Consider the following 26519-nt stretch of genomic DNA (forward strand, 5'->3'; position numbering starts at 1 on the left):
CCCCCCGCCGGCGGCCCCGTCCCCCGCCCGAGGCCGAGGGGCGCCGCGGGGCCGGCGGCGGCCGCGGGGCCGGGGGGGAGCCGAGCGGGCCGAGGCCGGGCCGGGGCTCCCCGGGGCCGCCGCCGGGCGCCGCGCGGAGCAGGCAGCGCCCCGGCCGCCCGCGCCTCCGCCGGGGGGCGGCCCCGCGCCGCCGGGCCTCGCCGCCATCTTGGCCGCTGCCCCGCGAGCGGGCCGCGCCGGGCAGGACGCGGAGGTAGGTGGGGGGCGGGCGGCGGCACCGCGCTCAGGCGGCCGGGGGCAGCCCCGGGGGGCTCGAGGGGGCAGCGGGCTCCGGGAGGGGCTGCGCCGGGTCGCCGGGGAAAGGCCCGGGGCCTGCACGGACCCCCGGCCATAGCCCGGACCCGCTGCCAGGGGATGGGGATGGGGATGGGGATGGGGATGGGGTGCCCGAGCCCTGGCACCCAGCGCCCCTCAGTGCTCCAGGGTCACTGCTGCCAGCCTGGACCTTTCAGCCTGAGCGCACAGCGCTTGCCTCATTAATCAGCAAGGGTCCTCCTGAGCGTTAGCCTCTGTAATGTGCCCTGGGCGTTAATCCGCTATCACCCATCGCTGTGCAGTGCACCCTTCCTGCCCTGCTCAGTGCGCAGCTGGGGCAGGCTGCAGCTCCTCGCCCCCTGTGCCAGGGGTGACCTGCCCTGAGGTACAGTGCATTCACCGCTCCCTCAGCACACCGAGGTGTTGGTGTGGCTGAAGGAACAACTTCGTTAAATGTCGCTGTGGTATAAACAACCAGGCAAAAAAAAGATAGTCATGCCTGAATAATGAAAATTTGTGTTCATAGAAGGCAGACTGCGGTATAGGAATGGCAAAGCTGTTTTCCAGGAAAAGCACAAGCTAATTGAATTGCTCATGGAAGAGGTAAAATGATAGAAGCACTCTTGTACAAAAGGACTGTGCCAACCGTGAGGCTGATTCAGCCAGCAGTTCCCAGCAGTTAAAAGCCTTGCTGGTACATCACTGTAAATATCTGGGATTTAGTCTGTGGTATCATGGGTGTTGGGTAACTCAAAAACCACAAGCACACCCAGATTTGGGAGAAAATGAGTCAAGAAGATTCTTTCCTGTCTGCATGCACATACCTGAACATTCCTCACCGATGGCAAATTAATCAGTAAGACCCCTCCACGTCCTCTAGTACTCAGCTTTGCTTTCCTTGTCCAGAAGTGAAGTTTCCAGTTGTGACAAGTAGCTATGTACCAGTTAAGTCCCAGCCACACCTTCAAGCAGTGCTCTCCTTATGAGCAATTCTGCATTAAGCAATATTAGAGAAATTCTGTCATGAGAATTTTTGAAAGAGAAATTGGAGTTCATGAGGTAGAGAGGCCTGAACAGCAGGTGACAAGTGGCAGCTGTACATCACAGCTGTAATAATGGGAAGAAACCAAATTAAACCTTTTCACAATGTATTTTCTTCCTCCTGCTTTATTTTCAGCCAACCTACTTCCTGTACCGCTTTACTGTATATTAAACTTAGTTAATACACAAACAACACACAATATTGTTTTTATGTTTGTTCAGCGTACGTGCATAAGGGGCTGCTCTTCAGCAGGAACTTTTTGGAAGGTTCTGTAACACTCAAAATTCTGGAGCCTGATTTTGATTAGATATGATGGTAGAATTAAAGAGTACAGCTCTGTTCTCTACTTGTGGAAGAGAAGGTAAATAAAAATGGGTATGTGCCTTCCTTTACCATTTGGACTTTGGACTAGTTGTGTCAGAGTGCACGTCTGTTAGGGAGAGCTGTCGTTTCCAGCAGAGCTGTAGTGGTGCTTCTTGGCTCAGGTCTAGGATTTCAGTAGTGCGTGGCTCTGTGGCCCTGCACTGTCCTTTCATGAACCTTGAGTGCCTCTTAAAATAGAGCCCATGAAAAGAGTGGCATAAAGCTGGTGGCACCCTCGCTGCAGCCTGTCAGGTACCGGAGCAGTGAACTGGAAGACCAACTCAACGCATTTTCCCAAGTAACTACTGAGATGAGGCTTTGTGTCCTGTGGTCGAATCCTGCTGCCTTGGACATTCAAAGTTTCTGGTGGTTCTGGGAGCCTGACAGTCCTATCGGTCTGTTTCTGAAACTCCTGGTGATGAGATATTGGCCGTACTGTTTCAATTTGGTCCTCTCTCTGTCTTTATTCAGTAATGCTTTCAGAGAGTGGATTTCTTAAATGGTCCATTAGCAGTCCTAGATTCCCCGATTTGGACATAAATTGTTTTAGAAATGCTCCATCTTCATGTAAAAATGTCGCTTCAGCAATTAATTTTTAATATTATTTTTTTTCTAGGAGACTTTATTGGGTTTTTAGCTTTTACAGTGAAACCTTCTGTTCCTGCAGATCTCAAATGGAACCACAATTATTCAGTATCTAATACTGCTTGATTATTCTGAATCTAATATTGTTGTGTTGGCAAGAGATGGAACAAGCTTGCCAGCATTTAGAAGATTTATGCTGCATTGTACAGAGGCACCATGCAAATATATTATTGGAAAGTTGATCAGTCAGATGAAATGCTGCACAAATTGTTATGCAGGATGTGACTTTTTTTTTTGGTATAAATACGGAGGAAGTTGGAGAGGCTGTTCTGGACACTAAATACTGATTTAAGACAACATCAGAATATTCTCCGAGGACTGCTTCCTTTCACAATCAGTTCCAGAAAGTCAGTAACAAGATTTTAAGCAAGAGGGAAGGTAAATAAATGTACATTGAGTATCTGGGAAGCAAAGTGTTTTGGCTTTAATAGGGATGAGTTTGCTTATGAGATGTACATCTAAGTGGTTGTTGCACGGGCACCAGCACTTGATGCTGTTAGGTGGCCGCTAATTTGGTTCTGGGAGTTTTGCTCGAGTAACAAAGAAAAACACTGGGCACTTCTTTAGAAGGGGTGCGAATACATTTTCACCCTAATGTGTGGGTGCCTTAAGCTGTGGGCACCTTATAAATGAAGAGATTAATGACAACTTCAGGAGCAGCAGTAAGATATGCTAACAGCGATAGGAGCCCTCCAAAAAATAGAAACAAAAAAACTTGAAATTACAGACTGTTCTCATTTTAGTAAGATCTGAGGCTCACAACTACTGCTGTTGTATCCAGCTAATTGTAAGTTCAGAGCTGTCACGTTGGCTGCCTTGTAAATGTCATTGAAGTGTTTGATAGGACTTCTCCTTGGTAGTTTTCTATTTTAAGAGTCAGTGAATGGGGCTTGGGGGGAGGGAAGCAAAAGTGGTTTGGTTTTGCCACATCTGTGGCACGTTTGTGACATATCTTGAATTTATTGCAAAAAGCTAGCTTAAACTACCGACCAGCTGCTTGTGACAAAAATACTAACTGAAGTAGAAATAGAATCATCTATTTGAGCTTATTTGTTTCTCCAGATTACTCTGAGCATTTGATTACTTTCCATTCTCTTAAGGGCTGGAAGTTCATTTCCACAGATACATAGCAGAGGCTCAGGCAGTCTGCTCCCACTAATCCTTGTGCCCTTTGGAGCAGCTCTGCCAGATGCAGGGGACGTGGGAGCTCCGGAATATTTTCCAGTGATGGTTCCACATCAAGCCCTGTTCAGTAACACTCTGAAGGGCATTGCAGGGGTCAGTGACAAATTCCTTGGGTCCTGTTTTTCGGAGTTCTGGCTGTAATTCAGCTCAGTGTCAGGGAAAAGCAGCTGGCAACAGAATTTCTGCCATTAGTTAAATTTTAGAGTACTTGGTTGTAGCTAAGGACAAGCCCATACAGGCAGTGTTTTTCCCATGATCACAGCCCTTCCAGCTTTCCAATGAGCTCCGCTTTTGTCTCATAAGCCTGCTGTGATTTTGGTCCAGATGTTTCTGCCAAGAGATGGGGGGGGAAAAAAGTGAAATTGCAAAATCCAGATTTAGTCAAAAGAAAGGCACAGAGTTGGAAATAGCATATTTGAAGACATCTAAGTTAAAATATTTGCGTTTTTTTTGAGGGCTTCACGTTTTGAAGAGTGAAAATGACCCCGTAGAGCCGTGAGGAATTTCTTAGGTCAGCACCTTAACAAGGGTGGGAGCGAGGTCTGCAAGAAGCAACCACGCAGCCTGTGCTGGGCTCCTCGTTGCTGCAGTGACGGGAAGATCTGCAGCCAGCAGGAGTATTGAAGGATATCTGCCTATTAAACAGTACCTTGAATGGCTTCCTCTGGACTAAAGATGCAAATAATAAACCACAAAGTCCTTCAGTCTGCTTCCTAGGTAGGCCTTGAAGCAGCGAGATGGGAGACACGTCCTTTTGAAGGACATCCTTTATTTTACACAGGGTGTTTGCCTGCTGCCCTCTCAAAGTGGTGTGTGTGTCCGCTGCTGCAGAGGCACTCCCTGGTTCTTGAATTCTGGCGGTGTGCCTTTGCTGCTGTATTTTAAACCGATGGACTTTGATTCAAGACCTTTACCCTCAAAGCGTCCCAGCTCCTAAGCTTTGCTCTTTGCCCACTGGTATTTACTTGACCTAATGGTGTGAGGAATCTCACTGTTACTGGAGTGATTTCTAATGTTTAGCTTTTCTAATCCTTTTGTCTTTGCAAATCTCAAGTTCTGACGGGGTAGAAGGACAAGGTTAGATAATGAGAAAAACTCAGGGATGTCTCCACGTCTTATATGAAGCCTGGCAGCCAAAAAATAGAGTAGCAGGGAAATCCTCGGTATTGGAAGCACCGTAAGTAAATTTTGTTAAATCTTACCTTATAAAAGATATGTTTGTAGTAGTACCAATTGCAAGGTAGACAACATCACATCCATCTGTATCTGGCTGGTGCCAGTTTGACAGTGTGGGGTAGGTGAAATGGGTTTGCGTTGCGTTGCTCTACGAGCTGCCTTACTGTGGTCAGCACGGGCAGAGAGCTGACCCGCTGACCGATGGAGCAGGCTGTGCCCGTGGGTAGCGGGGTGCTGAACGTCTATACAAGCTGCAAGGCCAGAGCTACAATTTTCCAGAGCACTTCTAATTAAGTTTCTCATTAGCATACTGCTAAAGGCTGTGAAGGAGGAAGGCGCATGAGGGGTTGTGAAGGGAACACTTGCTCTAAAAGCAAAATCAGTATGTATCATGGGACATCCTCTGACACGTACCAGGGGACGGGGAAGGCAGCGAGGTGGGAATTTACTCCTGGTTTCCACAGTCACCGTAAGGCCATAATCTGCCGGGCACGGCCCCTGGGTCAGTTTGCTTTTCCACCTCGCCCCAAGGCCGCACAAAGTCATGAACGCAGCTGGCGTCTGGGCATCTGGGGCCGATGAGTAAATAGGGGCAGGGGTCCAACGCCACCGCCCCTCTGGCCGTGCAGGCCCTCCCTCCACAGCACATAGGTCACGGCCTGATACCGTGCGTGGGATTCATTGCAGGGAAGAGGCCGTGCCAGCAGACACTGCTCCAGCTGGGAGCCGGCTGCAGGCAGAGCACGGCAGCGTGGCTGCACCTAGGTCGCGATGCTGTTGGCGTGCTGCACGCTGTGCTCGTTAAAAATGCAGCGTAACGAAGCAGTGGCTCCTGACCTAGAACCGGTGTGAACATTTACAGCAGGACAGCTGTGAGGGCTTGAAGGCACTGCGGGATCCTTCTTGGGGGCAGTGTCAGCCACGCTGTGGGTCAGCCCTGGGCTGAACGCCCCCACCCAGCTTGGGGCGCACGCACTGGGAATGGGGTTTTACGGCCGGTAACAGATACACTATTGTATCCATATTAAAATGTACAGAGAACTATTCTGAGCTTTACAGCTGATCACCTTCATATGTTTGGCTGCCTTGGCGCGGAACAATACTGACATTCAGCGGTTGATTATGCTCAGTGCCGCTGTGCGGCTATCCGGGAGATTTTGGAGGTTTTAATGTCCAGCGCTGGCTAAATTCAGAACATGTTTAGTTAAACTGGATTACAGCATTGTGTCAGGGCTCCTTTGTGAGAACGCTGTGCTCATAGTATAAAAATTGCCTGTTTGGTTTTTAGCAAACTCAATTAGAGATTAAATTGGTTCAGAAAACGTATAGCAGAAATATGCAATGGTGTCACTTTGTAGCTTTGTTTTCTTTCTCACTTTTAAAAAAATCCGCAATCACCAATTCCAAAGTAACTTCCCCTTATGTGCTGCATTGGCTTAATTGGATTTTCCAGTCCACAGATTGGCCGTGGGTCCCTTTGTGCTTACCACTAAGGACAGCGTGCTTTTGACAGGAGTTGCCTGGGATGCGGTGCGGTCCCAGCGGGCCCACTGGTGCCTTGCTGTCATCTGCCCCCTCCTCTGCACCAGATGTAGCGCGCTCTGGCAATGCAGCAACTTGCCTCAGGAAGCTGATTTGATCAGAATTGCCTTTTTCCGTGTCAATTTATGACCAGACCAGTTTCCTAATATAGGTAATTGCAGAGCTGCAGGACTGGTAATATTGATACTTGGAAGGCAACAGGGCTGAACAGAGGCAGCTTCTTCAACTGCAGAACGAGTTTATGCAGGATGCAAGTACCACTTCAGCTTGAGGAGCCTGTGCTTGGGTTAAATTTTGATGGCTTTGTTTTCTAAGCCTGAATTTAAACTTAATTTTGTCAGTGTGGTTATGCTGCAGGTCAGCCAAGGCTTTATAGCTTTATAGCTTCCATAGCTTTAAATATAGCTTTATAGCTTCCATAAGCTGAACCCTCACAGCATTTGTCTCTGGTACAGATGTGGAGAAAATAGTTGATTCACTTTGGTTTGAATCAATAACTTTGTTCACTTACTGTCGCATTGCAAGTTGAGAAGTAGACTGGGAATTAGTTTTTTAAAAAGACAGATAAGCTGCTTTTCCCAAGAATAAAATGAAGGATCAGTGGCTGGGGTATATTATTTGTAAATCTTGAAAGATACAAGAAAAAAAACAGTCACATTCCATAACTGCAGCTAATGTCGCCCTTGTTTCATGAGTGAGTTAGTTTTTCATTGTATTTTAGAGGCTATATTTTCATTTGAAACAATTTTGTTAGGTAAAACAGGTAAATTTATGTTTTTGTGTACTTTTAATGAATTTCAGTCCTTTATCCAATTGCAGCTTAGTGTAGATCATAAGCAAAAGACTAATTAGCTAGCAAATAAAAAACACTTTTCTTGTTCACTAGCTAAAGCTGACAAGCTAATGAGATTTCTCTTCGAGATACCTGTAGTGGGTTTACGTGGCAAGGTTTTGGTAGCAGGGAGCCATAGGGGTGGTTTCTGTGAGAAAGATCTAGAAGCTGCCCCATGTTTGGGAAGGGCCCCATTGTTTTCCAGATCCGAGCCAATAAGCGATGTTGTTTTGCGCCTCTGTGAGAGCATATTTAAGACAGGGAAAAAACGCTGCGCCACACAGCAGCCGGGAGAGTCAAGGGAGTGGGAGAACAGCCTTGCACCAAGGTCAGTGTGGAAGGAGGGGGAGAGGTGCTCCAGGCGCCGGAGCAGAAGTCCCCTGCGGCCTGTGGTGAGGACCATGGTGAAGCAGGATGTCCCCCTGCAGCCCATGGAGTACCACGGTGGAGCAGGGTTCCACGCTGCAGCCCGTGGAGGAGACCACGGTGGAGCAGGTGGCCCTGCACTGACGGAGGCTGCCGCCTGTGGAAGACCCCTGCCGGAGCAGATTCCGGGCCGGACCTGTAGCCCGTGGAGAGGAGCCCACGCAGGAGCAGGTGATCTGGCAGGAGCTGCTGCCCGTAGGGGAGCCAGGTTGGAGCAGTTTTCTCCTGAGGGATGGACCCCGTGGTACAGACCCATATCTGGAGCAGTTCTGGAAGAGCTGCTGCCTGTGGGAAGCCCACGCCGGATCAGTTCATCAAGGACTGCATCCCGTGGGTGGGACCCCACAGCACAGGGGACGAGAGTGACCGAGAAGGAGCGGCAGAGAAGAAGTGCTGTAGACTGACCATAACCCCCATTCCCCCGTTCCCCTGCGCCGCTCGGGGGGAGGAGGTGGAAGAGGGTGGATGGGGGGGAAGGTGCTTTTGTTTTTTTTCCTTTGTTTTCTCACTTCTCTCGCTTGTTAGTTGTAGGCAATAAATCTTACTATCTCCTTATGCCGAGTCTGTTTTGCCCGTTACAATAATTATTGCGTGATTTTCTCGTCCTTATCTCAATCCTTGAGCCCTTTTCACATATTTTCTCCCCATTCCTCTTTGAGGAGGGGGAGTGAGAGAGCGGCTGTGGTGGAGCTCGGCTGCCCACTCGAGCGGAACCACGACAGTCTTTTTTGGCGCCCAACGTGGGGCTCGAGGAATTTGAGATAAGGATGATAGTTAGTAGAAGTAACGGGCAAAAATATGTGCAGGATGATTGTTAGGAATGTACAAGTTGTGAAGAATTTAAGAAAGCAGTAACTGTGAGATGTTAGTGTGGTGAAGGGACGAGGGGTGGTGTGTGTGTAAAATGTCCACCTTGTCGGTGCTGTGATGATGTTATGTTTATTTTGGTGTGGTGAATTCTTTTTCTTTTTGATGTAAGTGAAGTTTGTGATGGTATGTTGTGAGTAGTCTTAAATATGCTTTTAACAGAGGCGAGGGGTGGAATGTAGTGGGTTTACGTGGCAAGGTTTTGGTAGCAGGGAGCCATAGGGGTGGTTTCTGTGAGAAAGATCTAGAAGCTGCCCCATGTTTGGGAAGGGCCCCATTGTTTTCCAGATCCGAGCCAATAAGCGATGTTGTTTTGCGCCTCTGTGAGAGCATATTTAAGACAGGGAAAAAACGCTGCGCCACACAGCAGCCGGGAGAGTCAAGGGAGTGGGAGAACAGCCTTGCACCAAGGTCAGTGTGGAAGGAGGGGGAGAGGTGCTCCAGGCGCCGGAGCAGAAGTCCCCTGCGGCCTGTGGTGAGGACCATGGTGAAGCAGGATGTCCCCCTGCAGCCCATGGAGTACCACGGTGGAGCAGGGTTCCACGCTGCAGCCCGTGGAGGAGACCACGGTGGAGCAGGTGGCCCTGCACTGACGGAGGCTGCCGCCTGTGGAAGACCCCTGCCGGAGCAGATTCCGGGCCGGACCTGTAGCCCGTGGAGAGGAGCCCACGCAGGAGCAGGTGATCTGGCAGGAGCTGCTGCCCGTAGGGGAGCCAGGTTGGAGCAGTTTTCTCCTGAGGGATGGACCCCGTGGTACAGACCCATATCTGGAGCAGTTCTGGAAGAGCTGCTGCCTGTGGGAAGCCCACGCCGGATCAGTTCATCAAGGACTGCATCCCGTGGGTGGGACCCCACAGCACAGGGGACGAGAGTGACCGAGAAGGAGCGGCAGAGAAGAAGTGCTGTAGACTGACCATAACCCCCATTCCCCCGTTCCCCTGCGCCGCTCGGGGGGAGGAGGTGGAAGAGGGTGGATGGGGGGGAAGGTGCTTTTGTTTTTTTTCCTTTGTTTTCTCACTTCTCTCGCTTGTTAGTTGTAGGCAATAAATCTTACTATCTCCTTATGCCGAGTCTGTTTTGCCCGTTACAATAATTATTGCGTGATTTTCTCGTCCTTATCTCAATCCTTGAGCCCTTTTCACATATTTTCTCCCCATTCCTCTTTGAGGAGGGGGAGTGAGAGAGCGGCTGTGGTGGAGCTCGGCTGCCCACTCGAGCGGAACCACGACAATACCACAGTGCTCAGTTACACATGCAGATGTTATGCAAACTCCTCTGCCACGAGGAAAAAAAAAGGAAACTTAAATCATGAAGTTATCCTTGCATGTTGCCATGCATGTTTGAGTGAGTGCCGACTCAGGACAGTCAGCTGTGCTTTAAGAAATAAATTACAAATGCCTGGTATGGATGCAAGTAGGAGTCAAGGGTGCTGGCTTCTTGCTTACATTGTGATACATGGTAACAGCTTAATCCATTGTGGATTATTTTGTGGCAGAGCATTCCTTAAATAAAGAAAATGGATTTTTTTTTAAAAAGAGCAGTATCCTAAATTCACACTGCATATTAGTAAACAATAGCCATAATAAGAAAGGGAACGTGGGAGAAGAAGTAATGTTAATCCTCAATTCCTTTTGTTTATTTTAACTTCTTTGAATTTGTTTCCAACAGAAAATGATCCACAGCCTGTTTCTTATAAACTGTTCTGGTGATATATTCCTGGAGAAGCACTGGAAGAGTGTTGTGAGCCAGTCTGTGTGTGATTATTTCTTTGAAGCTCAGGAGAAAGCAATCGATGTTGAGAATGTACCTCCTGTCATCTCAACGCCACATCACTACCTCATCAGCATCTATCGGGATAAAATCTTCTTTGTGTCTGTCATACAGACAGAAGTGCCGCCGCTCTTTGTAATCGAATTTCTGCACCGAGTAGCAGATACTTTCCAGGTCTGTCACCGTTATGTAATATTAAAATTGAAATAATTCCAAAGGAATTTTTGTATAGATGTCTTTTAAAGAAAGGTAATAAACTGTCTTGCCTGTGACTTTCCCCTTTGCAGTTGTTAAGTCAATTGCCGGTTTATAGAGGAAAAGAGAATTGTTTTGTGTATTCATTTGACTTCTAGAGACCAGCACACAAGCACTAAAACCCAAATGCCAGTTTGTAAAAGCTGCCTTTTGTCTGTGAGCTTTCATACTGTTCGTGTTATATAGATAAACTAGGAGGAACATGCAGTCAGGAAGGAAGGAAGAGATGTGAAATGAGAGTGAGTTTTCAACTTCTTTGACAGACACGGTAAATAAAGGAACCTCTCTGAAAACTGGTCATTGCCAAAAGGTAGTTTCCATATTTTACAGCAGTCTTCTAACTTAAGACGTGTTAATGTTCAGAAATGGGAGAACCCTTGGGACATACGTACATAGTAAACCAGATTACATTAATTTCACTGTTCACACTGCCTTTAATTCTAATTAGATGATAAATGTGACCTGAACATATGATGCAGTCACAGTATAGAAGTAGCTTTTCAGCTTAGGCACTAAAGTTCTTTGAGATATTGGGGGGTAAGCTGGAAAAAAAAAAAGGCAGAACATTTTAACGGGAATAAAAATCCTTCTCTTTATAATCTCTGATTTGTTTAGGATTACTTTGGCGAATGTTCTGAGACTGCAATTAAGGACAATGTAGTTATTGTGTATGAGCTTCTGGAAGAAATGTTAGACAATGGCTTTCCACTGGCAACAGAATCCAACATACTGAAGGAACTGATTAAGCCTCCCACAATTCTGCGCTCCGTCGTCAACTCCATCACAGGTATGAAAATAAACTTTCAGAGGTGATGGTCAGCTTAAAAGCAAAGCCCCATCACTCTTCATAGCTAAAAGGTAATATCATATTGGCGTGAGTGTGTAAGGTGAGGTCACTGTCGACCGGCTGGTTGAGAAAAAGCGACTTCTTCCTTATTTGCAGTTTATGCATGGACCCTTCGATGTCCCCATGAACTGCTGGTCCAGCCTCAGCTGCTGAAGTCCCTCAGGAATAGCAGTTCCCAGCTCAGACAGCACATACTGGAGACAGGTGCTCAGGGAGTGGTACAGAGCTAGCCCAAGCCTTGAATAACTGAGGGGCACTGGAGAAGGTTATATGTACTATAAGAAATGATTGTATAAAGGTATATAACAGCTATCTAATAAATCTTTGCTGGCTGGGAACAGACAGCCTGTCCTCGGCCCCCCGCCACCCTCAGCATCCATCACGCTCGGTGCAGTTTCGAGCTGCTGTAAACGCACACGTCTTGCACTGACAGAGCCACGTGTCTGTCAGCTGAGCTGGTGGAATCTGCTGGTCTGGCAGGCAGGAGCAAGGGCGGTAAGCCATGAGGTGTCACATGGGGCCGAGGATACGTGAGATGTTTGCCCGTACATTGTGCTGCAGACGGGCAGTGGGTGGGCTGCAGGGCCACGCAGGGGCAGCGCTCAGAGGAGTTGGTCTTTGGGGTAGGGGTAGCACACGAGGTTTAATTTTTTGTTACGGTCTCATTGGTGTTAAATTGTGTGGCATTTTTTGTGTGTTTGTGTTTTTTTTTTCCCTGAAAAATGATATTAGCAGTTATTTCACAACCATGTAGCTCACGAAGCCCTCTTCTCACACTGGGTGGTGGTAAGAGCTGCAAGCCAAGGGTGACGGCAAGGCAGGCAGGGGCAGTGGCCTCCCTGACAAGGAGCCAAGAAGTTGAGCCAATGAGTCAGGGCCACATCAGAGCTGGAGATGATAACAGGGCCAGCTACAGATCAGCGATCACCGGGTAAATCCATTATGATCAGGCAAGTCAAGCTAGAAAGTTCAGTCTGTGGGCCAGGGGCTGGATCAGCTAGGCACAGATGTGGCTGTCACATCCCTGCTGGGTAGCTCAGGTGGGCACCAAGAGTGAGAGCCTTGGATTTAACAGTAGTTCCAAAGTGAAGGGGGTGGAAACTCTCCCTAAGGCTTCTTCCAGGTCTTTCTCCATAACAGCTCTTATCAGCAAATTGGCCATGAAGGCAGCCAGATAGAACACCAAGAAGATGGGAAAAGGGTACTCGGAGCCTTTGCAGGGAGCTATGATGTGTTCAGCTGTAGTGATGAAATCCTCTGGAGGATCTAGCCCCCCATCTACTCCTACTCAACCCTGCCGCTGACCTGAGCTTTGTATTTTGCTGAGCACAGTATTAAATTAAAAGCTCTAAGTCTGGATGCATCCATAAAGTTTGTTCATGGCACCTAACAAATGGAATTTTAGTGGTTTGGGTTTTAGTTTGCAAAACCTGGGGGGCCAGATCTTACTTTGATTCTTAATTGTGGTCATTGCAACATTACACTTGTAATTATTACTGATTTTGAGTTCTTTTCCATTTTTAAGGCAGTAGTAATGTGGGTGACACACTTCCCACTGGACAGCTGTCCAACATTCCTTGGCGCAGAGCAGGGGTAAAATACACAAACAACGAAGCCTACTTTGATGTTATTGAGGAAATTGATGCGATTATAGACAAATCAGGTAAGATGCCTTGCAAACTCATTTTTGGTTGTTGACTGTCTGCATCTAACCATTAGTGTTTAGAGAGACAACAGTCTACTTTTTTTTTTGCACTTGTTTCCTATGCATGAATCTATGTCTTAAATAGAAATATATGACCAATTCAAAATGACATGCCGAAATGTATTCCTTTAGTTTACCTCAGAAGAGCAATATGCTCAAAAAACATACTGTACAGCTAAAATAAATATTCTGTACTTCAATATTTTCTGATTGCACATTGTTTGTCTCCTGAGATACAAATGGAAAAAAATACTTCATTTGTAATGTGATGGCAAAACTGTCTTCCCATGGTTCTTGCCAATAATCTATCTCCTTGCTTATGGGCCATCACGTGAATGAGACAAAAGAAGTCATCAGCCTTCCTCCAATAGCAAGACAAAACTTGTTCCAGGATTGCCGGAAGTGTTGTTTTTTTTGTGTATAAACTAGAGTTTCTACGTATCTTCTAAAAGAACCTTTGCTTATAGGACTAATAAGTGCAGAGTCCTGCTCATTCCTTTCTATCCTTATGGAGCACTTAAGAAAATGATCCTTTTCTGGGTACAGTGCTTAGTAGTCTTGTGTTTTCCTTTGGCTATAGATCTATTTAACATCAAGGTGAATAGGTACTCTTCTTGTTAAACAGGCTGTGTTTGTGAAAGCTCAAGCTGATGATGACAGCTTGTGCTTTATGGCACAAACTTACTGTGTTTCCATATTGACTGTTTTCTTCTGCTTCAACTGCCCTGCACGTCTACAACCTTCCCCCTTTTTCTGGAGACAGTAGACAGTGTAGATGAAAGGAAGATTGAGAGCTTGCATATTCTGGAATTTTTACTTGCACGTTGCTTGCAACCACTTCAGACGTACCCAGTACAAGCTCTTTGTAACAGCCTGCAAAGGTATAATTAGCTGATTTGGAACAAGATGTTTGCTCTGGTTCCTGTATTTTAGCAAGCTGCCCAGGCCACAGGTAACTGGAATGACCTTTCCTATCTCTGCTTGGCACGTTCCCGAGTGTTGTGTAAATGTCATCTGTGCCCTCTAGCTGCACTGCAGGTTTGGTAGGCCCTTGATAATGTATTAAGTGAGGTGTCTTTTTTTTTTTTTTTTTCCTCTTCCACAGGTTCCACAGTCTTTGCAGAAATCCAAGGTGTTATTGATTCGTGTATTAAGCTCTCAGGAATGCCGGATCTTTCTCTTTCTTTCATGGTAAGTTTAGCAGTGTGTTTGTCCATTTTAATTGCTTAAGATGCATTTTTCTTAATGAACAGAGCTAAACAAATGTGAAAGCACAGCTACTACTTGATATGTTAAACAAGAAAAATAATACATCGAGTTTTAAATTGTATTGCAAAAGTTGCTGCACTGTTCAGTAGCTGGGATGGGTTTTGTCTGTACACAAAAATACACTTGTGGGAGCTACTGTGTTGTGTCAGACCAGAAATGCGTTGAGCTCAGTAATGCATCTCAGAAAATGGCGAGAAAAGATACTTAAGAGTACAAAAAGCAGGAATTGTGTAGTAGTTCAGTAGTTAGTTCAAACTGCTGATGTTTTATGAGATTCTACTTACCACTTTACCGCTATTTACAGAATCCAAGGCTGCTGGATGATGTCAGCTTCCATCCATGTATTCGATTCAAACGCTGGGAGTCTGAAAGAGTCCTTTCGTTTATTCCTCCTGATGGGAATTTCAGACTGATCTCATACCGTGTCAGTTCACAGAAGTACGTTCTGGTTTAGACATGCTGGTTCTTTACAAACTTTGATGGAAAGCATTAGATAACTGTAACTGCAGATTTTTCCTTTTTAAGAGGGGAATTTGCATTATTGCCAAAAAACGTGTTTTCAGATTTTGTCTGATCTGGTGCTGTGTCCCCACTAAAGAAAACAGCGTTTCAGCAAGCTGCTGATAGCGAGCAATCATTTTTCAGTGGGATAAACCATGTGTGGTAATAATGCAGGGCTATTGATTTCTGGTAATCAAGGTTGCTGCTAGACGCTTTGTGGCTAAGTTTCTGTGTAGACAGAGGATTCATATCTTCATAAAAAGAATAAAGCAAAAAAGTCAAAATTGTCTTAATAATATTGTCTTCTCTTCTCAGCTTGGTGGCAATTCCTGTATATGTGAAGCATATGATCAGCTTTAAGGAGAACAGTTCTTCAGGAAGATTTGATGTTACCATTGGACCAAAACAGAATATGGGAAAAACAGTAGAAGGTGTTGTCATGACAGTTCACATGCCAAAAGCAGTACTTAACATGAACCTCACCGCTACGCAGGGCAGCTATACGTTTGATCCAGTTACTAAGGTAAGGCTTAATTTTGAATTTATTTACCTCAGGGGACATTAGAGCAAGTCCTACATATTGCAAAGTAGTAGAGCACTGTTCCACGCATCGCAAGAATCTTTCCCTTCAGCGCGTTTATGAATTAAAATATTCTCTTTAAGATTTACTTTTCCAGTCTTAGAGATGCACCAAGTGTGATTTCTGATTATTTCTGGTATTCCTGCCGCTGCACCTTCACTCCTGCAAATATTCTTCTTCAGTGTATGCAGCAGTGTTTTGCTGGTGCTTTCAGCTGTAGTGTATTCTCCAAGCTATGTTATTAAACACATACTTAGCTGGACAAAATGCAGTAGAGCTGAAAACAAAGAGCCAGAAAAACAGGTGGCAGGAAATCAGGAAAACCGCTTCCACAGAACTGCCTGAAGACACACAGGAAGGGAAACAGAGCAGGGGAGTCCTGCTTTCTTGCTTCTCAGTTGAGGTTTGCGACCTGAATTTCCCAAAGCTTCCAAAGCTTTTTAGTCCCCAGGAAATATTGCACAGATATGTATTGAGCGAAGCCTTTCTACTGGGTCTCACTCACAGCCTGCTCTGAGCTTTCTGCTGCCCTTGAAATATCTCAGGCCGCATTTGATGTGAATTCTGTGCAAAAGCTCTCCAAGTAACATTTTATTTTAAAAAGAACAGACCCTGATCTTTTAAGAATGAAAACACCAACATAATTCTTAGGGCTACCAGGCTGATTGCTGTACCCAGCCTGCAAACAAAAAGCTTCATCTGGACTTGGCTTTATAGGTGGTATCCATAAAGGCTACTGCTACCGCTTTCTCTTTACTGACAAGGTGTTAACGTGGGACGTTGGCAAAATTACCCCTCAAAAGCTACCGAATCTGAAGGGCATAGTGAACCTGCAGTCTGGAGCCCCCAAGCCAGAAGAAAATCCAAGTTTAAATATCCAGTTTAAGATCCAACAGCTCGCAATTTCAGGTAAGTGGGTGTTACAGGAAATCAATACTGATGGAGAATTAGCAGTAGCAAACAGTTAATCTTTGCATTGAAGATGCAGATCTGAAGTTAGTTGGGTTCTAACCCAGCAGTTAACCTTGCTGCCAGATGCTCTTGTTGGGAATTATGAATTGCCAGTTTTGCTCAAGAAAGGCTGTGAGAAATGTACAGAGGAATGGGCTTTTCTGTGTTGACTTGTGTGTTAAACAGAAGCCAACTACTACTTTTAGTGCAGAGGTGATTTAGTATGCTGCTCTTGACTTGCTATAGCCTTGTACCACTAAAGCCCTTTATAGTGTTCAAAAAACTGTTGTTTTAAAAAAATGCCCTTTTTCTTTCTGGAGCTGGCTAGTTTTTCATCTTCAAACCAATCTGCAAGGAAAATCGTAATGAAATCTCTAGACTAATGACCAAAAATATATTTAAATGAAACAAAGCCTCAGCCTGCAAACACTTAAATACAAGTTGTCTAGCTGTAAAATGCTTCTGTAAGTAAGCTTTGCAGGACCAAGACCCTAACAGAGCAAAGCTTCACATTTGGATGGAAGGAGGATGTATGAAACTAGTAGATGAGAATGGGCAGTAGTGCATGTAGTGTCTTTCTAGGTAGTTACCAGGTTCTTTTGTTTCCTAGACTACTTTGAGTAAACAGGGGTTAGTCCTTGTATGAGAACAGAATTCCACACCTTACTCTTAAACTTGCAATCCACTAGCTTAAATATAGCAAACCAGTGGCTGGATGCCAAAGGCAGTAGACTTGTGGGAAAGCAGCAGCCAACCTGAAACTGTTAGGTAATTAATAGCTACTGCTGTTCCTTAATTACTAACAGAGGAATTACTGAAATTATAATCTCTTATATGAGAAGACTTCTAAAATTTGTCTTCTGCTTCACTGGCATTATTGGGAACACGAGGGCAGCATACATACACATTAGAAGGTGCACTCATCTGTTCAATAGTTCATCCCTCATAAGGAGGATGTGACCTCACTGAGTAAAACAAAACAAAAAAATCCTTTCCCTCCCAGGGAAGCTATGATTAGGTGAGAAAAATTGGTCCCTTCTGCTGTTTTAAACTGCATGAACTTGTGAAAGGGGTAGGAACATAAACTAGCTTCCTAGCTGACCTTAACTTGCTTAAAGAAAACAGGACTGTTAAACAGAGAAAGGAGATCTCTAGTATTTCGCTTCTGACTTTATACTCTCATTTTTGTCTTTTTCAGGATTGAAAGTAAATCGCCTAGACATGTATGGAGAAAAATATAAGCCTTTTAAAGGTGTCAAATACATTACAAAAGCAGGAAAATTCCAGGTCAGGACATGAGAAGATGCTCTACTTCTAAGAGGAAATTCCCCTTAAAAAATGACTGCTTAGTGACTTATGTTGCTATTAATTAGGTGCCGATTAATTAATAGACACACTGATTAGTTTGGGAGCAAAGCATTTGTGCACAGCAGCTCTTAAAATGGAAGTGTAGCTTAGTTTTTCTTATTATGGCTTTAAAATAAGGTACCTTTTTTTCTAATACACCTTTACTTTTTTTTTTTCTTTTTTTTTTTAAACTGAATTGTTGTGCTGGTGAATCATTTGGTATAGGTGATCCACAAAATGTTGTAAACATACACTGCCAGATACCAAAGCCCAGAGGCCAAGCACATTATGAAGGCCAGACAGGCCCTTGGAGAAGTCTTGTAGAGGCACATTTTGCTGCTGTAGCTGCCTGCAAAGAAATCTCAGCTGTTCTTACAGCCAGCTGCAAGTTGGCATTCCACAAAGCATCATGTAATCCCTTCAGAAATAGAGCAGCCGGGCAGGGGTCCCAGAAGGGCCTGGGACATAGCAAATGTCACTCCTGGGAAAGACCTTCTAATGAAGAAAAAATATTTTCCTTGCTGTTTACAAGAAATCGCCTTTCCTGAGAAGCGTTTGCCTTAATCAGCTTTCATTTGTGCCATCTGCAGATGAGCTGATAAAAATAACATTCTGCATTAATATGGGAGGTGATTGTTGCTTCAGTAATCTACTTTCTTTCCATTCAATCTCATCATTGTCATTTTTTTTAAGAATACAGTTGCAGAGAGTACGATCTATTTTTTATGTGAAGCCTTTGCTTTGGTTTAGATGTTCCACTTGTTTGAAGTGGATGCCACCAGATTTGTGCCATGTGTATATTGGAGTGTAGCTTTTTAGATAGCACAATAGAAGTGTCAAGTGTATTTAATGGTTGTGTGCTTTAATGTTATGAAATAAAGGGAACTCTACTGCAAACACATTTTCTTGTGTGAAGTATTCACTATTGTAAACTATCCAAAATGCTCTTTAGATAAGAGACATCCAATATACAATTAAATAAGTAATTGCTACCTCTTCACTGAACTTAATTGCTATGCAGGTATTCGAAGTTTAGGAAGAGCATTCATGAGCATGGCAAGTAAGCTTGTGTGTTGGTTTTTTTTGAATGTGGGATAACTGAAATGTCACAATCTAAGCATTAAGGACAGAGCAATGATGATGCAAAGCAGACAAAACAACTTCTTACGCACCAGCATAAGCTTGCTGTATCTATAAACCAGTATATGCCCTAACTTTCCTGCCAGGGTTCAAACCATACATTTGGGCAGTACATAACAGGCTGAGAAACCCAAGTTTCAGAATTAAGGAAGAGTGGGATACTGGAGAATCTTTATTTCCTTAATTAATATGGATTACAAATGGATAAATATGTGCTAACTTGGCTTCAGATGAATAATAGGAACTAAAGTAATACAGTAGCCAAAATTTCAAATTTTGAGACAAATTAAAAAAAATGAGGGGGAATTCATCTCAAATACTGGCAGCAGGCCCGTAGGAAGAGGAACTCACACATTCTCTATTAGAAACTTCGGCAATATCAAACTTGACCACAGCCATCTATTTTGAATTTCTGAAATTACAGAAGATTACTGTAGCTACAAGATACTGCTTTTACAAACTAGCACCTCTAAGAAAACCTCACATTTGTATAAGCATGTCACTTGGCTGTTAAAAGCCACCAGCTTTCTCACCTACCTTTTTCAGTGGGTGGAACTTGTATCAGTTTGTAGCTTATCCTACAGATCTGTTCCACTTTACAGTAAACCACATCCTCAGGTTAAAGAAATTTTACTAAAAAAACTTGTTTTCAGATGTAACTGCTAGGTCCCAAGCTTAAGTCTGCAAAGCTAGAACTGCTCTCTGCATTAGCAGCCTGAAAATGCTGCAAGATCTCTCAGCACTGACACCATTATTGACAGATACATAATGCAGTATCAGAAAGGGCTAGCTTCAACACCAACACTTTGTCAGCATATTGCAGAACCAGCTTCACCAGCCTTGTGTCACTCAACCACCAGGGGAGGATACACAAAGCTGCTGTCTCTGGAAGAGCTTCAATCCGCACTTCACTGTCCCTCACTAGAAATCACCATCAACAGTTACACTTACCTGGAACAAAAGGCGCCCTGAACACAAACAGAGTTTTCCTCAGGGAATTGGTTTTCGTTGTGTGAGGCTAATGCCTTTTGCTGTGGGTGTGCTGACTCCCGCCGCTTCCCCAGACGCAGGAACGTCAGCTGCACAGTTTGCAGTAGCAGGGTTCACCCTCTCCCCACTAACAACCTGTACCAACACCTGTATGAATAGCACAGCTTAAGGAACAGAAGGATGTCATTACTGAGGATTTCTTAGTCAGCTTTTGATATCCTGTGCTGACAAAGGTGACTGTCTCAGAAGTTGTCATCCTCCTTCAGCTACGGAGAGAACTTTGTTAACAGCATGAAATCTGTAATTTATCTAGTATTACTAAATCCTAGGTGCCTTCTGCCACTGTTGGACTATGTTCAGTCCCATATCACCAAGAAATGTTGGTCCTGTGAGGTTACAGTGTTAATGTGTGAAAGCTGACAGATTTTTTTAAAACAGAAGCTTTATGTGAATTGTAGCAAGAGGTTCTACGACAGAAACAGAACAGTAATTCCATGCAATTGCCTTTGCTTTCAAGTTTGCCAAGTAAAATTCAGATTTGATGAAGTGCTAGCCAGAACCACAGTTCTTCCTTTACTGACAGGATCAGGCAAATCCCATTTCAAGTTTTCAGAACCTCGGTTGGTGCTTCTAGAACAGATGACCCATCAGGCCTCTGGAACAACTCCCATTTTCTCCCACTGGTTCTTTTGACTGTTAGTTTTACTGGCAGCGAAGACAAAAACAACTGCTTTTAATCCTCTTTTCTGTTTCAGCAACTGCACATTTTCTGTTCAAAAAACATCATTTAGCTTTAGCATTTCTGCTCTGTAAGAGCTGTTTGCCCTTTTTACAGTATTATCACTGTTCAGTTAATACTGACAACCAGACATTTTGTACAAATGCAGTTTTATTGTTTTAACAGAACCAAAGAAAAAGGTTGAAAACGTTAGACTATACAACACATTTTGGTTTATAAACAAAGTTTTATAGTGGTAAAACATTTCTAAATGACATTCATGGTCTTTTTTAAAATTTCTGCTGCATTTCAGGTCTGAAGACCAATAGTGTTCAAAAAAGCAGTAATTGCATAAGGTGAACGAGTATCTCAGCTTCTACAAAACAATTTAAGAACTTACAGCAAACATTCTGGAAGAATATCAAAGGCAACCATGATTTATAACTTTCCTGCAAACATTACTCAAACAAAAAGTGATCTTTGGCATAAACAATTATGTATTAAAGGCATTAGTAATATTGCATTAATATCAGTCAAGCAACTAAACAGTGATACTAAAGAGAAAAAAAATATCTCACAGAGAAGCTTGAAAGAGGGTTTGGGGGGGCAGAGAGGGGTGGGAGTGTGAGGAGTATTGAAATGCAGGAAGACTATTTAGAAAATCCCTTAAAAATAACCCCTACCTATTCAGTGTTATTTACTATTAAATAGAAATTACTACATTACAATTACGTTAGAGATCTGGTACAAACCAACCAAACGCAAGACATTCAGGTTAAGGCTCTGGCACTCCTTCCTTACTCCTCCTGTTCCAGGTAATCACAGGAAGAGAATACTAAGGAAAGATCCTAAGTACCATGTGTTTCATAATACCCAGACACCAGGAGAGTGAGTTGAAGATGAAGACACACTTTTTCTTGCTAAGGTCAGTTAGTTTGAGGCAGATGTATTATAATCACTTTAACTTCCCTTTTTAGATAACAGTGCAATGAAGGGGCAGGGGGAGCAAGTCCAAGTGTCACAGACAGACAAAGAACAGCTGAGTGTTCTCTCTCTTTTCCTTCAAGCAGGGGAAAAAAAATCAGTCTAACAAGGGCTTTATAGTAAAGGTCATTCAACATCTTTCAGCAAGTGAAAATGATGAGGACATTATGAGGTCCAAGCTGATTTGGGCACAAGTTTGTGAATGCCCCTTGCAAATGTATGGAGATCCGTTCTAAAACTGTAATTCCCCCCTGTCTGTCAAATGCCGAAAGACACAATGGAGCAAATAAACATAACCGTATGTAGGAAGGCATGTTACATAATGGAAGGATAAAAACTTTTGAAGCCTATTTTATCAACAGTGTGTTTTGTTTTTTAAAATTACTAAGACTTCAGAAACTTTTGAATTTCCAAACTCCAAGTATGTTGTACTCAGATATTTTTACTCATTTCATTTAGCATTAGGAACCACTCTTTGCTGGAAGCCATCTTGCTACCTAAGGAGTTTCACATCCCTGCACTGCAGTGCTTGGGTTTCCAAAAGCTTACACACTACTACTGCATTGCTGGAAACATGCAGTTGGCAAAAGGTCTTTTGAATTTAATATTCTTAATCTTTTAATTTCCATCTTGAGTGGATGCAATAGCATTAGATGGAAAATAATAATAATTGCATGTGTTTGTGCACATTTGGTTTTTGAAAGGAGAGAGCTGGCACATGACACTTGCTGGACCTGGGCATGTAGCTAGTTTAAGAGAACCAGATTTTTTCAGCCCAGTACATCGTTAAATTGAGCAATAAGGAGAGCTGCATGAATTAAGGACTCCAGCAGTAAGGCTCAGGCTGACAACCGTGTGCTATCAACATCCACCTAGAAGCATTTCAGTATAGCACAAGTACTGAAATGCATACCTGCAGGGTGACAGGAGGGTGACAGACAGCTCCAGTTTTCACTAAAGCACTGTTGCCAAGCAAAAATCAACAGGAAAATAAAAAATAAAAATTAAAAACATAATTTCAGATGTGGGATTTTAATCCTCATCTTAAAATGGCTTTCCCCTTCCCACCCCTTTTTTCTTTTTTTAAAAAATCCAAACCTTCCACCACTTCTGAATGGCTTAAGAACAACCAGTTACAATCCTGTTGAAGAGGTGAATTTTTACATATCCTTGATTGTCCCTAAATCACTGCCTAATAACGCTGTTAGTGTCCCAGACTCCCAACACAAGCTTAAAGTGAGGTGCACGTATTATACCATCACATGGAAACTACTGGAATATGCAGTGCATAAATGAAATGTGCTTCTGGGATTACAGATTTCAAGAGAATCTTCATAAGCAAAAAAAAAAAAAAAAAAAAAAGATAAGAACTGTCTACTATCAGAAACGACTTTGAGGTGTTTGATATCAAATGTGTTCTGAAGATATTTGAAATGCATTCTCTTATAATTCATACCCTTAGAATGGGGCATTAGCATAAGCTAATTTTAAGCTCATGTATACAGCACCTTTTGCTGTTAATAAATCTTCCGTTTCCAAAAAAAGGCATTTTAAGTTACAGAAGACAATACTTATGTGGCTAGTGTCTACTGATACCATGGAGTCTTTCTGACCCAGCGAAGAGTGAATCCAGCATCTGTTCTTATTTTAATGGATGCTGCTTCAGCTTCTCTCACAGTTTCCTTTACAGACTGCATGAGGTTCTGGGCATTGTGAACCAACATCTCAGTTGCCTGTCAAAAAAAAAAAAAAAAAAAAAAAAAAAAATTCTAATGTACGTTGAAATACCACATTCAGAACCATGCACAACAACTCTCCCAATACAAGCATTTTTAAGTCAGTCTCTCTGAAAAGTAAACAAAAACAAATGAAGTTTCTGTTCACTCACAGCACCACTTTCCTGTTTTTCACCGTACAGTTATTAAAAGCTCAATGCTTCAGACCTGAATAATCTCTCAGAAGCCAAAAGACTGCAGGATTTCAACTGAAAACATGCATTTGGAAGCCAGCAGAACTGTAAGATACTCAACATAATGTTGGAGAACAACTATTTTCACTGCAATCCACCAGAGGGTGCTACTACTCCTTCGGCATTAAGCCTGCCCTATTTTTAGAAGTTCTTTTGCTAGCTCACTTCTGACTGTTAAATTAAAGAAGATAAGTAAGTTGTTCATATAAAAATTTGAACCGGAGTAACTTTTTGGCTTGGCAAGGACTGACGTTATTCTATTAAACTGTAGCTTTTGAAACAGCAAACAAGGTGTAAAGTTACCCTTAATAAATAGCTAAGGTATCTTCCAATCATTGAGTTCCTGGAACACATCCAATCATATCTTATCATATCTTTCTACCCATGAAACTGACCAACAGTTCCACCCTACCACTGATTTTTACACCTCTTACCTGTTCTGATTCTTCATCACTGATATTAGTCCTGCCCAGCATGGTAGCTTTGACAGTGGAAAGAATTTTGAGTTGTGTACTGATGGTTGGGATTCGCTCACAGACCTAAAGAATAAGTATAAAAAATGCTTCACGTTACAAATCAAACTGATACACTTTCTCTATTTGCAGATTAATTCTTTGGTTTTGTTTTACTGTTAGAAAAAAGAATAAGCACAAAGGAGACCTTGTAATCTGTAAGACTTTAACAAAAATTGTTAAAACAACAGAACATCTAATTTTAGGTGCTTTGGGAATTTTGGGGATGGAACGTGCATTCTCCCTTTGTCCATATATTTCTCAAGGGTTTCACCCAGACTTAGGCATGGAAAGATGTGATTTGGATGAGAGAAAAAAGTACTGAGCGTTAAAATTCTGCCAATATTCTTTGATATAAGAGGAATGAGTAAATGAAATACAAAGCAACGTAGATAGACATAAGATAGACCAGTGCTCATAGCACAGTATTTCTCACGACCTCTTAGGCACTGGCATCTTCTACGTATGTGTATACAAATCCTGACTTGACACAATATGTACTACCATGGGATCTAAAAACAGACTTGGAACTTGACAAAACTTTATAATTTAAGGAGAGATAACGTGCTTTACTTCAAGAGCTCCTGTTCATACTAAGAGAAGAACAAAGTATTTTCAAGGCTTTTACATGTTAGCTCATTACCTGCAAGAGGTTCGTTCTAATGCGTTTGTCGGTGCATTGCTTGGCCACCTCTTTGGCCAGTCGAGTGACTTCATCTGAGGCCTTAGCGATATCTTTCGCACACTGAATAAGGGCACGCTTGTTTCCACTACCTCCTCTCACCAGGCGTGACATCTCTGCCATTAGCAGCGCCATTCGTTTAGCAGCAGCAATGATGTCATTACCCTGAAGAGAACAACATCAGTGAGTGTTTGTGCCTGCAAGAAAGCTTCCCAGAAGTCACATCTGAACAGCAGTATACATTTTGGCAGCAACCCTTTCAACAAGTCAAGGATTGAAGAACCATTTGTGAACACAGAAGAGGTTTCTTCGAGGAACAGGGAAGATCTGCACTAATTATACACTCATGACATACTTTTCTTTCTAACGCTCAGTAAAAAAAGCTTGCTACAAAACTGGAAAAAAGAAGCGGTAAAGAAAAATGTTAGTTTGTCCATGGAATAGGAGTTACTGCTTTGCTGGCTATGTTTTAGGATAAAGCATATTTGTTTGGTTTTTAAGTATGCTAAATAGCTTGTTAAACCAAATAGCACTAATTCAGTTAAATAGTGTAGTCATAACAGTTGAGCATAAGGTTTTCAGTGGCATCTGAAACTGAAGTGTTAAAGAATATTCTGTGCTGCTACCTCGCTATGTTGCTGAAGGATAAATGGAAGATAATCTGTAACATACAAAGCTTTGTCACAGGTAATGTGGAAATGAGATGCAATGTTGTTGGTTTTGGTTGTTGGGTTTTACTGGGGGGAGAAGGGAGTGAAGTTTTTTCTTGGTAACACTTCTTCCTTTTTGACAAATTCTCTCCCTTTAAAATAAAGGCTCTAGGAGGAGAGAAGAATTTGAAGTTAAAAAGATAAGCTAGAAATATCATTAAAATTCAAATTTCTTTCATTAAATACATCAAATTCCATCACATAAGTACTTGAGAAATATTTGCAATATGTGAATTAATATGACCAAAGGAAAAACATTTCTCATACACTGTTCCAGAGAGAAACCTAATGCAAGAAAAAAAGCAGACCAAGATGATCAATTGTTAATAATCTGTTAGTATATTTAGATTCACCTTCATAAGAAGTTGTTAGAAAAATGTGAAATATTTAGTGCCATGAAGCATTCCTGTTGTGTGGATGAAATATTAGCATGTGAGTTTATTTATTAGCACACTCGTTCTTCAGTATAATTCCACAATTAATGACCAATGAAGTCCAGAGCAAGAAGTACACAGTGAGAACCCAACTGACCAAATGTATTCTGTCCCTTTGCACATAGTTCCATGACGCACTACTAGCCATGAAGGTATCCCAAACATTTAATTAAATATTGCACAGACACAGGCGACACAGAAAGCTGAACTATTCGTTACCGTGACCTAATATCTAAACTGTTTGCTAGTATAACCAGTTAGGATGCAAGTGACATAACACAAAGCTTTTCCATGTTTTCACGCAGGATGATCAAGAAATTAGGACCAGTGTCATTTACGAAGCCCTCAAACAAGTTATCCAAGCATCAGAATCTGAAAACGACAAGAACATTTTAAAGCCCTTTTTATTAAAAATAGTTTAGTATATCTCTACATACATACATATAAATATATGTATAAATACACACACGTGTCCCTAACCTTTGTTTGTTATATGACACCAACCTTACTTTTTGCAGCATGCTATAAAAAGTGACCAGTCTTGCAAACATTTGTGCTTAGACAGAAGAGACAGGCTACTTGTGAACATCTGAACCCCATGTTAGATTTCCACTGTTTTTACACAAACACTATCTCAATTCAGCAGATAACAGCATTCAGTGCAGCTTCTTCATAAAAGAATTCTCTCAAAACCAGCATTTGCAATACAGCCAAGTGCAAGCCAGCAAACAGTCAGTCCTCTTCAATAAACACTGCCATACA

General features: G+C 43.0%; 2 protein-coding genes and 1 long non-coding RNA gene across 8 annotated transcripts in view; 1 reads left to right on the top strand and 2 right to left on the bottom strand.

Annotated features, from left to right (window-relative positions):
* The first annotated feature begins 1 nt into the window (after position 1).
* AP3M1 (adaptor related protein complex 3 subunit mu 1) lies at positions 2-18519 on the top strand. Of its 2 annotated transcripts, none has more exons than XM_084526510.1 (9): positions 2-253; positions 10062-10337; positions 11034-11205; positions 12791-12928; positions 14076-14161; positions 14544-14677; positions 15056-15263; positions 16085-16229; positions 17470-18519. In XM_084526510.1, the coding sequence occupies exons 2-9, from the start codon at positions 10065-10067 to the stop codon at positions 17568-17570; spliced, it is 1257 nt and encodes a 418-aa protein (XP_084382636.1). In that variant the 5' UTR covers positions 2-253; positions 10062-10064; the 3' UTR covers positions 17571-18519. The 2 variants fall into 2 exon arrangements, with proteins under 2 accessions (XP_084382636.1, XP_084382635.1); XM_084526509.1 differs by lacking the exon at positions 2-253 and adding an exon at positions 4489-4727.
* Positions 6833-10022, bottom strand: LOC311440077. The gene is made up of 2 exons (XR_014695198.1): positions 9628-10022; positions 6833-7193 (listed from the first exon to the last, which is right to left on the bottom strand). It is a non-coding gene; the product is annotated as an uncharacterized lncRNA (long non-coding RNA).
* Positions 18520-20619: 2100 nt separating the features above from the next.
* Positions 20620-26519, bottom strand: part of VCL (vinculin) — a 63056-nt gene continuing 57156 nt past the window's right edge. For 4 of the 5 annotated variants that reach the window (XM_084526505.1, XM_084526504.1, XM_084526507.1 and 1 more), the window contains 3 exons: positions 24575-24778; positions 23854-23958; positions 20620-23183 (listed from right to left, as the gene is read on the bottom strand). In XM_084526505.1, coding sequence (XP_084382631.1) covers positions 23037-23183; positions 23854-23958; positions 24575-24778 — 456 coding nt within the window. In that variant the 3' untranslated portion in view covers positions 20620-23036. Of the gene's footprint in view, positions 23184-23853; positions 23959-24574; positions 24779-25735; positions 26130-26519 lie in introns of those variants that run through there. The other variant, XM_084526508.1, reaches the window with a different exon arrangement.

The sequence above is a fragment of the Aythya ferina genome, assembly GCF_964211825.1.
Source record: "Aythya ferina genome assembly, chromosome: 7".
Lineage (NCBI taxonomy): Eukaryota > Metazoa > Chordata > Aves > Anseriformes > Anatidae > Aythya > Aythya ferina.